The sequence below is a fragment of the Nasonia vitripennis genome (genome assembly GCF_009193385.2).
Source record: "Nasonia vitripennis strain AsymCx chromosome 2 unlocalized genomic scaffold, Nvit_psr_1.1 chr2_random0010, whole genome shotgun sequence".
Taxonomy (NCBI): domain Eukaryota; kingdom Metazoa; phylum Arthropoda; class Insecta; order Hymenoptera; family Pteromalidae; genus Nasonia; species Nasonia vitripennis.
The window spans coordinates 1,254,687-1,268,849 of NW_022279617.1; the positions used below are offsets into that span (position 1 = coordinate 1,254,687).

Here is a 14,163-nt window from a genome sequence, read left to right on the forward strand (position 1 = left end):
TTTAGGCTTTTTGAATTTCGCGCCGCTGCTCGCTCTCCGTTGCGACGTTGAGAGCGCGCGCGCATGCGTCGAGTTGCGCGCCGCCGGCCCCGCTTGCGAGCGCGCGAAGGGCCCGCGCGCGCGGATTCCTGTTCGGACTGCCTAGCGCTTCGCACGTTTGGCTTCCTTACGCTTTTCGATTTTTTTTTCTTCTGACGGTGAGCCAGTGACGTGTTCTTCTCAGAGCTATCACTGTTCACCTCGTTCTGCGCCGTGTTGGTAGTGTTTAGCGGAAAATTCGCGATCGCGTCGTTCGCGTGTGTGTATTTGTGCGAGTGTGCCGCGAGGCGATAGTCTTAAGGTTTGTTGGCGAAGGTGTCCACGTGTTGTACGTGACTCCTTCGGGGCGAGCGAACAGCGGCAACACCCCTTGTTGCCCTCGTGCCAACCGTCTGGCTCCCCGAGACGTCGGGGCGCGCTTGGTGCACGGTTGCGGACCATCCTTTCGCTCCCCAGGCCCGGCTTCCAGACCTCCAGGACCAGGACGGAAGCAGCGGCGGACTACGACGAGGCCTGCTCAACGCCCTCTTCAGCGGCGGTTTTTGCGTTCGTCTTTGCGGTAAGAGAGCTCTCTCTGCGTGCGGAAAAGGTACCTCGCGTCTTTGCGTTTGCGTGCGTTCTTTCACTTGAGTTTTTTCTCTTTTAGAGTCACTGTTCTCTTTCTTTTATTTGTATAGTTTCCCTTTCCTTATTTTCAATAAAGCTTACACTTGCTGAGGCTTTTCCCTCTAAACCGTGAGGGTTTTTACGCCAAAGCAAGTGCTTTTTGTGTACCGCGAAATCGTGTGTTAATTAAAAAGAACCCTTCACTCACTCAACCCTTTCCTTTTGTTGGAACTCACTCTGAGTTCTTTCATTCGTTCTAAGATTAATATTCATGGGCTATAACAAAAGATTGGAAGCAACGTTTCTGTTCTGTGCAGAACAAGAACACACGGCACAACGCAGCGAAACTCACAGAACAAGGGAACGGAACGCATTGTAGACGGTCTCCTGTGCATCGTTGTGTGTTCTATGGCTCTCGTCTTAATAATTAATTTATTCAACTATTTACAATCTTAGAATGAACATATCAATTTGTTTTCATGTGACTTTTTTCATTTCAATTATTTGTGTTAAAATGTAATTATTTTTCTTCCAATTTTGATCTTGGATTACAATAGGTTAGGACGACTACGAGAGGCATAGAACACACAACGATGCACAGCGCCACAAAAGTCCGTTGTGCCTTGTGGTTGTGCACTATGCTTTTTTAGCTGCCACGGCCTTTACGGCCTCTGGTGCTATTCACGCTCCCTTCCATCTGTATTTTTTTCTTTTTTTTGTAGATTTGGAACGGTTGTGTTCCGTTCCTCGGCTGGACCAGAGGTCAATTCGCCGACCCGACTGCTTTTTTAATGATTACCAGGGAAGAGCACCTAGAAGTTGGTACCCGAAATTAATTATCAACAATATGACCATATCTAATCGATAGCGCATAAAAAATGCATTAAGAATTTACAAGTGAGACGGTTGCGCAAATTTTGGTTTTGAAGAAAAATCAAAAATTCTTCCGGGGGCTGGGGTTTCTTATATTTCTATAGTTACCATATTAATAAAATAGTTATAACACTATAAAAATGCTAATCAATAGATTTTTGCATGCGCAATCAGCACCCGTAAACGGTTAAAATTTTAATATAGTAGTTTGAGGCGTCGGGGCTAGGCCAAAAAATCCTTGGTGCGCATGCGCGTGCAAGGAATTCGGCAGTCGGCTGCAGCGGAGTATATCTTAGTGTATAGCTGCAGACGTTATACGAAGATATCGCGTCTGTAGCTGCTGATGCTGATGCTGCTGCTGATGCTGAGACTTCTAGTGCGCGAAGGTAATTATGTATTCATTATTTTCTAAATCTTATCGAGACGTATTATTTTCGTATACAATATAATTTATCCGAAATAGACGCGTATGATAATCTTAACCTCTCTTATATTTTATGAAAAATGTATTTTCATTTATGAACCATCATACTTTTATTTTTACAAAAGTAATGGATATTTCCCTGCCTCTAACTCTCTAAGAATAGCTAGAAGATTACATAATCAAGCTTTGATGTTCTGTGAAGATGGGATACCATTTATATTCTCTATATCATTTCCTCATGGCACTGTCTTGGTATACTCCCAACCGTGTACCTGTGCACAGTACAATGTACATGGTACGGAGTAAACAATTTTATGGTGGCTTCGGTGCACAATATACGGTAAACACTCTGTTTGTCAGAAAATCTATGTACCATGTACTTTGTGTAGTGTATAAAGGTACACGGTTGGGGGTACCTAGACACTGTTTATCTTATTAGAAAATGACCAGGTAAAACTGTGTCAGGACTACAATGATAAAGTAAATTGTATTTTATAGGTTCCCCAGTTTATTCCTATCGACTGGATTATCAATATGAGGGAAGAGAGCCAAGAGGACGTTGAAACAGTATGTACTCAACTCAGAAGGATATGTAAGAAAGCGACCAATCAGTCAAGGCAAGATTCTGGCAGTGGATAAACGATCAACCCAATCTTTCATAGTTCAGTGGAAAATGGTTTGCATATGTCTGATATTGACTGTTTACTTAGGGAGCAATATGATGTCGAACTAGACTTTCATCATAGTATTGTATTAGATGGAGGAATTAGAGAAGGAATAACGTGAGATATTTTTAATAATAATGTGTTAAATTTTAAATTCCCACATTTTATTTTATTCATTGTTTAATGCATTTTATTTCATCTACAGGCTATGCGTGATAGGAAAAAGTTAACTCGGCAGCAGCAAAAAGGCTTGATGAAATTTATCCCACCCAATATGAATCTTAACGAGCTTGGTCACACAGTGGCCTATGGCTTGATGCGCAATAATACTTCATGGTTGCATTTAAATTTAACTAGTATATTCTGGTGGATCAAAGGTGATGCTCACAACGCTCTAGAATGTGCCCGAAGAGATGGCATTCAAGATGAAAGTTTAAACTCCATTTTAACAAGTCGTGGACAATCCTGTATGCAAAGAAGTGGTAATGAGTCAATACTTTCCTGTGATATTATGTCTGAGAGACAGATGTTGGCGCAGAAATTCCAAATTGATTTCGGTGTTAGTTTGCAAGTTTTGAAAACCGTTGAAAACCAGGCTAAAGAAATCACAAGGGGTTAGTAGACAAGTAATAATTTTTAAAAGAAATAATTTTTAGAAAAATTTTATTTTTGTTTAGTTTGCAGAAAATTTAGATCATTTTAGTAAAACTCCAGATTATACAAAATTTTCCACTGTTTTTATGGAACCAACTGGTAGACCAAAATACCATAATTTAGAAATAAAGGTCATCATCAGAACCTTTTGAAAAACCAGATTGGCCATCTGAGTCTTATTGTGAAAGTTTAATGCCTTTTTTTCTTGACGTAAAGCAGTATGTGCCAGTGTACTTGCCACCTGAAAATAATAGCTATGTGTAAGTATTTCATGTATTTACTTACAAAATCATAAGAAGTTTTTGTACGTTTGTACATTTTTAGTTTTAGTTTACTTTTGAGCAGTAGACAGTGTTGTAGAGTTGAATAGAGTTTTTATTATGTTGTTGTCTTGGATAATTTTTAAAACATTTGTTGACTCCTGGCTGTTTTACCGATGACTTTTTAAGTTTTTCATCTCTCATAGAATTACATGATAATTCCAACAATCTTTCTTGCATGATTGTCTTTTTTGTCAGTTGCATTCTTCTTTCGGATTCTGATCATGAACTAACGGGTATACTGACCATCATTCTTTTTACCTCTTTCAAAGGAGATTGTTCAATACTCATAACTCTGCTATTGTCAGATTTTTCATTTTGCAATAATAGATATACATTACCGAATCATCATCATAATTGACACATTGACTAGGCGATGAAAAACAATGAATATCTCTATTTATCAAGTTACAGAAAAGTTTATTTTTCATTTAAATGCAATTGACAAGTTTAATATTAAAATTTTTATACCTGAAATTTTGAGGATTTTTTGCCAAAAACTTAAAATCAGGTGTAGTGTAAAACACCCTTAAATTTAATGTCAAATCTGTTTTATCGACAATCGCGGTGTACATTCTGTATTGATATAGCAGGCATCTGAAACAGTCGGGATTTCAAACTATACACATCTTCCATTTACGAAAGTAAGTACTAAGTATATGAGCAAGTATAAAAAGAGAATGGTACAAAAAACATTATTAAAATGTGATTAAAATGAACGAATCTATATTTTTTATTCATCGATAACAAGTGCTTAGTGTTAAGGTTAGGATCTGGATTTCTTCAAACCCCGCGCTCGCGTCTTTTGTTTTAGTTATATTTTTACAAAGTGCATGATTATCCTTGTGGCACATGCTGCTCATTATTCAAACAATTGAGAACAAATAAAACTTGCTTTTCATCTTTTCAAAACACCACTAATTTGCTTTTGATTTCGTCCTAAAAGTAAATGCTTCTATTTTAAGATTGGTAAAATCAACAATTGATTCTATTCGCTTATTATAGTCATTTGTTGATTGTGGACTGACATTTAGTCAGGATCAGTATAACGATTACAATCTTATTATCAAATATTTCCTAGCCATAATAGATATTTTTCACTCAACGACCAGTCTATCGAGTCCCAGAAAAGTCTGACTGCTCTGCATACTCATCGTGTAACTTCATCAGCAGCAACCTTGGTGAGCATCGCTTAGAGGGTGTCAACAGCATGGAAATTGATCACTGATTACCGATCCAAGGATATCTTCAAGTAAAACTTGTGTAATCGAGTGAGTAATAATGGCACTATACGTATACTTCAAGTGTATTTTTTTAAATTCTTGATTCTCTACATCATTCTCAATATTTTTTAGTATATCATTTTAATACTTTAATTATTAAATATAAATCAATTAAAATAGTTGCACAGTTTGTAATTTATTCTAATGTCTTTTTGATAGAACTACTATAGTCTTGGCATGTGGACACCGAGTCTCAGGATTGTCTGGCGAGTGCATACACATCTCATCGCAGGGCTTCGTGGTGCAAACTGTATACTGTCTTCAATCTTCAAAAGTTCTACAAGGGCATCGATCAAGCTGGCTGGTCAACTGCTTCAAATAAAACATTTTCACTTGGGTAAATTACAATATCTTTAAATTTTTTGTTTCATCTTCCCCTTACAGTTGTGATAACTTTGGATTCTTCATGAATGAGAGAAAAATCATCATGTATCATCCCAATCTCAAACTTATAGGCTCTACTATGAAATATACTACTTGAATCTAAATTGTTTTTTATTTTTCTAGGATTGACTGGATTGCTTGGCATACGTTTCATTTTGTCTACTAAATTTCTAATTGATTGATTTGTCAGAAACAATCTGCTCAGTACATGCTCGAGAAACTGTAACAAAATTTTTGCTCTAGTATAGCTATCGCAGTCTGACGTTGAAAGTTCGTATCCTGTATATTACAAATATTACAATCATTCTTCGCTCTGTCTTCACAAATCTCTCAGCAAATCTCTCAAGGTGAGTAAACTTTATTTTATACTGCTACGGTTATTAGACTTAAAAAGTTTATCCCCTATATAAATGATGTATGTACTTCTGATTCAGGGACCAGTTTGATCAAATTGTCATCATGGAATCATCCAGTGGTTCTGAATCTGATAACGCAAAAGACAGTGATTGGGATAGTGACGAAGTGACGGTGATACCACACTAAAAGCAATAGAGTTTGACATAGAATTAGACTTAAAATCGTGGGACAAAATTAAGCCTATACAAAAATTATACAGAGATAATCGTATTTATGATAAACTAAAAGGAGATTGGACTGATATCGTCGCTGACAAAATGTGGAGATTGTTAAAGAAGTAAAAGATTAAGATAATACAATAAATGAATCAAAAGAAATAAATTATGATAAAAACGAAGTAAATGCTGAAGGAAATTCAATTGATGATAAGAACGTAGTAAATGCTGAAGAAAATTTGTTATGTGACAAAGAATTTTATGATCAAAATGAGTCTGCTTTTCATCAATATCAAGAAAACGAACAATGCAATATTCTTGATGCCACTCCAAGTTTGGAGAGTGAATTTCCTGACAGTGCATCTCATTCAACACCTGTACAAACAAATCGTAGCCCAGCATCTGAAAATAATAATTTTCAAATTCAAACTGAACCGAAAATAAGTACAGAATGTGGAAATGACTATTATAATTTGATTGCAGTTAAATCAGATAATAAAGACTTGCACAACTATAGCGTTGAAAATGCAATTATTTTGTGTAGCAATTACATTGCTTTGGATGTTGAAAAAGTATTTGAAGATGCTTACGATAATAGAGAAACTGTTTCAATAGATAATATTATCCAATCTTCCCGATATTTTCCAGCACAAGTAAAAATTCAGGGCAAAACTTGTGATTTAATAGGTCTTGTAGGTTTTACTCCTGTAATCCAAAAAACAGGCAGCCACTACATTAGTTATATTCTAAAGCAAAGTTACTGGGAAAAAAGAGATGGCTTAAATCCAGATGTCCAGCGCATTTCGCTAGAATGCTTAAGGGTTTTCATAGCTCTGATTGTTTATGTTCAATCATCTTAACTAATATATATATACAGGGTGAGTCATTTTAATCTTTAATCTCAATTATCTCGTTGGCAAAGCATGCCAGCGAAAAAAGTTTCGGGTAAAAGTTTTAGGATTTTTCCCTGGCTATCTGATGATGACCTTGACAATGTCATTGAGCATGACCTTCAAGGTCATTTGAAGGTCAAGTCGATTTTTTCAAATAGAAACCCCTACTTTTGGCACCAGAAATGGAAAGCGCGGGAAATTTTACGTTCGAACATGTGATTTTGGATTTTCAAAAATAAATTCTTCAATAATATTTTCATTTTCTTCACTTTTTGTTTCGTATTTCGATGTTTCATTATATTCTACTTTAGTTTGCAATACATCATCGGTTTCAATCACAAAATAGTGATCAATTGTTTTGAAATACTTATTTGTAACTAATGGTGAACAGGAACAACTATGTTCTGACAAAATAATTGCATTTTCAACGCTATAGTTGTGCAAGTCTTTATTATCTGATTTAACTGCAATCAAATTATAATAGTCATTTCCACATTCTGTACTTATTTTCGGTTCAGTTTGAATTTGAAAATTATTATTTTCAGATGCTGGGCTACGATTTGTTTGTACAGGTGTTGAATGAGATGCACTGTCAGGAAATTCACTCTCCAAACTTGGAGTGGCATCAAGAATATTGCATTGTTCGTTTTCTTGATATTGATGAAAAGCAGACTCATTTTGATCATAAAATTCTTTGTCACATAACAAATTTTCTTCAGCATTTACTACGTTCTTATCATCAATTGAATTTCCTTCAGCATTTACTTCGTTTTTATCATAATTTATTTCTTTTGATTCATTTATTGTATTATCTTAATCTTTTACTTCTTTAACAATCTCCACATTTTGTCAGCGACGATATCAGTCCAATCTCCTTTTAGTTTATCATAAATACGATTATCTCTGTATAATTTTTGTATAGGCTTAATTTTGTCCCACGATTTTAAGTCTAATTCTATGTCAAACTCTATTGCTTTTAGTGTGGTATCACCGTCACTTCGTCACTATCCCAATCACTGTCTTTTGCGTTATCAGATTCAGAACCACTGGATGATTCCATGATGACAATTTGATCAAACTGGTCCCTGAATCAGAAGTACATACATCATTTATATAGGGGATAAACTTTTTAAGTCTAATAACCGTAGCAGTATAAAATAAAGTTTACTCACCTTGAGAGATTTGCTGAGAGATTTGTGAAGACAGAGCGAAGAATGATTGTAATATTTGTAATATACAGGATACGAACTTTCAACGTCAGACTGCGATAGCTATACTAGAGCAAAAATTTTGTTACAGTTTCTCGAGCATGTACTGAGCAGATTGTTTCTGACAAATCAATCAATTAGAAATTTAGTAGACAAAATGAAACGTATGCCAAGCAATCCAGTCAATCCTAGAAAAATAAAAAACAATTTAGATTCAAGTAGTATATTTCATAGTAGAGCCTATAAGTTTGAGATTGGGATGATACATGATGATTTTTCTCTCATTCATGAAGAATCCAAAGTTATCACAACTGTAAGGGGAAGATGAAACAAAAAATTTAAAGATATTGTAATTTACCCAAGTGAAAATGTTTTATTTGAAGCAGTTGACCAGCCAGCTTGATCGATGCCCTTGTAGAACTTTTGAAGATTGAAGACAGTATACAGTTTGCACCACGAAGCCCTGCGATGAGATGTGTATGCACTCGCCAGACAATCCTGAGACTCGGTGTCCACATGCCAAGACTATAGTAGTTCTATCAAAAAGACATTAGAATAAATTACAAACTGTGCAACTATTTTAATTGCTTTATATTTAATAATTAAAGTATGCGACGTTGCAAACGGACGTCCACCAGGGAGAGAGCGAGTAAGAAAGTATTAGAGAGAGAGAGAGAGAGAGAGAGAGAGAGAGAGAGAGAGAGAGAGAGAGAGAGAGAGAAAGGGAGAGAGAGAGAGAGCGAGTAAGAAAGTATTAGAGAGAGAGAGAGAGAGATCCAAGAGTGAGGCGAGTGTGGTGCGGGCACACTAGAGAGAGAGAACTCGAGAGACCAGGGTGTTGGTGTGCAGTGCGGGCGCACACCAAGACGTCTTCTGCGTGAGGCGTCTGGCCAGCGCACGCGAGAGAGAGAGAGAGAGAGAGAGAGAGCAGTGCGAGGAGACGCGTGTGCGTGAGATAGAGACAGCGCGAGAGAAAACCCTATAGCTGCGCGGCTGCAGCAGGTCGGGCTTGCCACAAGCGGGAGGCATAGCCCGCGCGCGCGAGAGAGAGAGAGAGAGAGAGAGATAGAGAGAGATCACACTGGCCGCGCGGCGACCGGCGAGAGCCGAGTCGAGCGCGTATTTGTGCGAGCGAGGCCGCGAGCGCGTACCACGTGACACTACAGGCTACAGCTTGGGGGCTAACGTGCAGACGCGAGAGAGAGAGAGAGAGAGAGAGAGAGAGAGAGAGAGAGAGAGAGACAGCCGTCAGCGGACTGGACCTGGGCCTGTGGCCCGCCGTCTGCTGCACGAGCGTGGCTCGTGTTTGAGCGTCCCAGCGTAAGCCCTGCGTGGCTAAACTGTGCGCGGGAGGCACTACAGCCACCGTGTTGTAGGGAAGGGCTGGGCGAAATACATGTGCAATAAAACTTAACCATTGTGTGTGATCATTTTCCCCTCTCCCTAGCGTTCTCTCAAACGTGATGATCGCGGTCAAATCCTACGTTTAGAAAAATCCTACTGCATGCGAGGCTCGAGGTGTTGCGCACCTGTGTTGGGAGGCACAGCGTCGCAATTGGCATCCCTTGTGGGGAATTCGTGATCGCCGAGGTGGAGAGGAGGAGAAATTGGGAGTGTAGAGAGCGTGCGTGAGAGTGAGAAAGCACGATGAATCGAGCGGCAAGTAACGAAACACATGCAGCCGTAATGCAACGGCTGATGCATAGCTCGCGCGAATTTCGCGCGATGAAATTTAAAATCGGCCGTTTGTCAGAGTACGAACTCGATGAAGAGCTCGAGGCCAGAGGTTTTGGCTTGCGTGGCTCTGCTGAGGTTCGTCGCGATCGATTATTACGCGCGTATATTTCGGAAGCCAACCCGACTTTGGACGGAGTGCCGTGGTATGAGTGGGATATCGAAGGCGCGAGAGTTGCGATATCCAACGAGGAAATAGAGCGGCGTATTTTGGGAGAAATTCCACCAAAGGAGGGAAAGAAGAGAAGGGTAAACAATGACAACCCGGTAAGGTTGATCAATCCACGTTCTAGCGAAAGCGAGAACGGAGGAGACGATCACCGAAGTGGTGTCAATTTAAACGTGCCACCGAGTACGGCAGTGGCGACTACGACGTCGTCGAGTGTAGTCACCTCACGGGCTGGAGCGGCCCTGGTGACTGCTACGGCGGCGCTATCAGGACGACCGATTACCTCAGCAGTAATTGGAAACTTGATATCGCCTCCTACTCCAGCACCGCGTGGCTACCGGTTTGAGAACCGCATGCCAGTGAGACATCCGGGAGCGTGGGAGTATTTCTCTGCTCGAATAGTACGAGGTATAGGCGAATCACCTATTGCCCGACCGGGACTCAGAGAAATTCCGAGCAGAGTTCCTGTCGCTGAAAGCCGACCTCCGCTAGGAAGAGAGCGGTGGTATACACCATCGACCACTCTAGCGGGAGGAAATGTTTCTGCGACAGCCAACTGTAACGAGCAGAGAAATGAGGAAAGTTCGCCAGTAAGCTCAAGAGCGGGAAGAAGTTCGGCTGAAAGCGATAGAGAGAGTGAGAATCGGTATCGGGAAACGAACGAACGCTTGAATGAACGCGTGACTCGTATAGGGGAACTCCGCGCGAACGGAATGACCTACGAGCAAGCCAGAGAGAGGGCCCTTGAAGAGGAGCTCGAACTTGAAGGCCATCGCGTTTTCAATCAGGTGATGAATGAGTTCGATATCGAGGTAGAGGAAGAAGAAGTGCAACGACGGCATCAACGCAATCTCCAACAAGTGTGTGAAGAAGCATGGAACAAGGCGTGCCAAGTGATTCGCCAGCAAAACAGTTTGCGTAGAGAGGAAGAGATGAGATCGGAAGGTCTCCGACGAACCTCGACGCAGGCTATAAAACGGCCAACATTGCAGTGTCCGAGGTGGGGGAAGGAAAGAATAGCGGAGCCCGTTAGTCAGTCAGAGAACCAGAGAGAAGAGAGAAAATTGTTCTTCGACAGAACGAGGCCAACCGACAGGAGTTCGGAGAGTCAGTCGGAGGTCCCTCACACGAGCGAGAGTCGCGCGAAGAGGACCAGGAGAAGCGAGCTAGGGCAGGCAGGAAGGAAAGAGGGTGCCGCGAGAGTACGAAGTCCAAGAGGAAGCTTGAGTCTATTGAGCGGCAGCGACAGCGAATTCGAGCATAGCTCGAATCATGCGTCGACGGGAAGACTCTCGGTGATAGGTTGTCGGAACGAGAGGATGGACAGCGCCCGAGATATCACCAAAAAACTCAAGGACTGGGGTTTCCAGTTTTCCGGCGAAGGACGAAACGAGGACCCAGAAGAGTTTTTGGAGAGGTTAAGTGATTGCCGAAGAGGTACTCGAGTTTCGGATATCGATTGGATAAACGTGTTGCCTTGTATTTTCCAGGGCGAGGCGGGCCGTTGGTTCCGAGCCAAAAGAGAGAAAATTCAGACGTGGACGGAGTTTTGTCGAGAATTCAGGCACCGCTACGTTACTGAATATAACAGGGAAGATTTAATGGAGGATTTGAGGAGGAGGACGCAACACAAAGGTGAGAAAATCACGACGTTTCTCGCCAAATTTGAGTACATTGTGTCACGCTTCCATCGACCCCCATCCAAAAGAGAATTGTTGCAGATAGCGTATCGCAATATTCTACCCGAGTATCGGAAGGCTATCGGTGATAAGCTCATTGATAGCTTGGAAGATCTCGAGAAGTACGGTCGCCGGTGGCAGAAGCAGCGAGACTTGGACAGTCGATATGCTCCGCCATTGCCAGCTGAGAAGATACACGTTCCCGGCGCGGCATATACAGGAGGGGTGACTAAGCCCAAGGTCGCTGCAGTCGAGACGGTAGACAAGGAGAAAGAAAGTGAGGAGACTCAGAAGAAGGGCAAGAAGTCGAAAGCTAAGAAAGCTACGATTTCAACGTCCGCTTCTGAGTCGGAAAAAGTCGCGAGCGCAAGTACTAACGTCGGCTCTGGTAATAAATCAAAGTCGACGGGAAAAGATGCTGCATCAAGCCAGGATTCGACCAATAAACCGAAGGGCGGAGGAAATCAGCCACGCACCGGAAGGAATCCAGCGGCGGGGGCGGGTAAATCGCCCTTAGGACCAATCAACGTGAGCGCGGGAGAGTTTCTCGGCGCGTGCTTCACGTGTCACCGTGTAGGCCATCGCGCCTCACAGTGTCCCGAAGTAGTCTGCTATAGATGCAGAGAGAAGGGGCACACCTCGAGGAACTGCACAACTCCTCCGACGGCGCATACAAATTCAACTCCTGCGCACTGGATTACGGACGCTCCTAAGACCCATTGTCAGTGGTGCGGACGAGAAGGCGTCACTTTACTCTCGTGCCCCGACTGTCGTGTGATAACTACAGCTCTGGGAAACTTGAAGTTGGGGGCCCAGAAATAAAGAAACCGGCGCCCCCAGAACAAGGAAGAACGGGAGGAAAGGAGATTAGAGGAGTTACGTTCGCTCAGCCACTCGTGAAGCTCGACGAAACCGAGAGGAAAGACGAGGAAGAAGCGCGTCGGTTTGCCGAGTTGAGAAAGGTTGAGGAGAAGGCCACGAGGTTACTGAGCGAAAACGAGAAGGAAGAGAGGAGAAGGTGGGACCTGACCGCAGTCCAATTAGACATTAGAGGCTGCCAATGGTTCAAACCGTTAGGAGTAGAGAAAGAGAGCGACAGACGGAACGCTGCGAGTAGCGAAAGACTTCAAAGCTCGCCGAAACCGCTTTTTGTACCAGGCATTAGCACGAGGGAAAGTGCGGATGAGGGAGAAGTGGTGGCCGGAGCAAACTCGGAAAATAGAAATTTCCTATCAGTGAGCCTAGGGGGGCATGTGTATCAGGCACTGCTCGATCCTGGGGCAACTCTATCGTTGATTGGTCCAGAAATCGCCGAGAGATTTCGGGAGCGGTTAATGAAGAGCACAACTAAGCTCGGCACAGCCACGGGGCACATTCACTCAGTGCTTGGAGAATTGGAGATGATACTCGATATAGGAGGTAAAGAACAAGCTATATCTTTCAAAGCCGCACCGTCGCTCGAACAACCAATGATCCTCGGAATGGATTTTTGTAAGAAGTTCGATTGCGACGTGCGACTGGGAAGAGATTTGTGGCGTACGGAAGAGGGCGAGTGGCGACCATTTGCTGATACAAACAACAAAGAGGAAGCTACCGTGTACGCGGAGTGTGCCGGCCTGTCGACTATCACGGAGGAGGAGCGTGCGAAGGTGAGAAAGCTAGTGGAAAATATCCTTAAAGACCAAGGCTCATCGATAGGACTCACGCATCTTACGGAGCACCATATCGAGCTGATGGATTTCACGCCGATTCGGTATAAGCCTCGGCGTGAATCTCCAGCAAAACAGCAAGCCGCGGTCGAGGAAGTTGAGAGATTGTTCCTTGAAGGAATCATAGAGAGATCGGCGAGCGATTATACGAGCGCACCTGTCATGATCCGCAAAGCCGACGGAACATGGAGGTTTTGCGTCGATTATCGAGATTTGAATCGAGTCACTATTAAGGATGAGCATCCAATCCCTAATATGGACTCGATTACAGATAGGCTACGCAGTGCTCGGTATCTATCAAAGATCGACCTGAAGCAATCCTATTACCAGATCACGTTGTCGCCAGAGAGCAGGAAGTATACGGCTTTTTCTGTGCCGGGCTTGGGCCTGTGGCAGTTTAAGCGTATGCCGTTCGGTCTGTGTAACGCGCCCAGGACCCAACAGAGATTAATAGATGCTTTGTTTGGGCCTGCGTGCGAGCCAGCAGTGTTCGCCTACCTCGACGACCTGGTGATCGCCACGGAGACTTTCGAAGAGCACCTAGAGTGGCTCGAGTTTGTCCTGAAGCGACTTACGGGCGCGGGGCTAGTCGTGAATGAGGAGAAGTGCGAATTTTGTTGTTCACAGATCAGGTGGCTGGGTTTCTTATTGGACAAGGAGGGACTGCGTCCTGATCCCAAAATGGTAGAGCCAGTGAAAAACTTTCCGGCACCGAAAAACGTCAAACAATTAAGACGATTTCTGGGTATGTTGGGCTGGTATTCGCGCTTTATCGAGCGCGAATCCGAGCTCAAAGTCCCGCTCGTCCGACTGCTGCGAAAAGATCAGAAATGGGAGTGGGGAGATGAGCAACAAGAGGCTTTTGAAGCTCTCCGACACGCGCTCACCGTGGCCTCTGTACTTGCTCGGCCTGATTTTACAAGGCCGTTCAAAGTGCAATGCGATGCCAGT

General features: G+C 42.7%; 1 protein-coding gene across 1 annotated transcript; it reads left to right on the forward strand.

Annotated features, from left to right (window-relative positions):
* Positions 1–1,374: 1,374 nt before the first annotated feature.
* On the forward strand, positions 1,375–12,504 carry LOC116416526. The gene is made up of 6 exons (XM_032601613.1): positions 1,375–1,904; positions 2,441–2,724; positions 2,813–3,221; positions 3,285–3,521; positions 4,663–4,844; positions 8,530–12,504. Exon 6 carries the CDS (start codon positions 9,569–9,571, stop codon positions 12,323–12,325), a length of 2,757 nt encoding a protein of 918 aa, XP_032457504.1. The 5' UTR covers positions 1,375–1,904; positions 2,441–2,724; positions 2,813–3,221; positions 3,285–3,521; positions 4,663–4,844; positions 8,530–9,568; the 3' UTR covers positions 12,326–12,504.
* Positions 12,505–14,163: the final 1,659 nt, after the last annotated feature.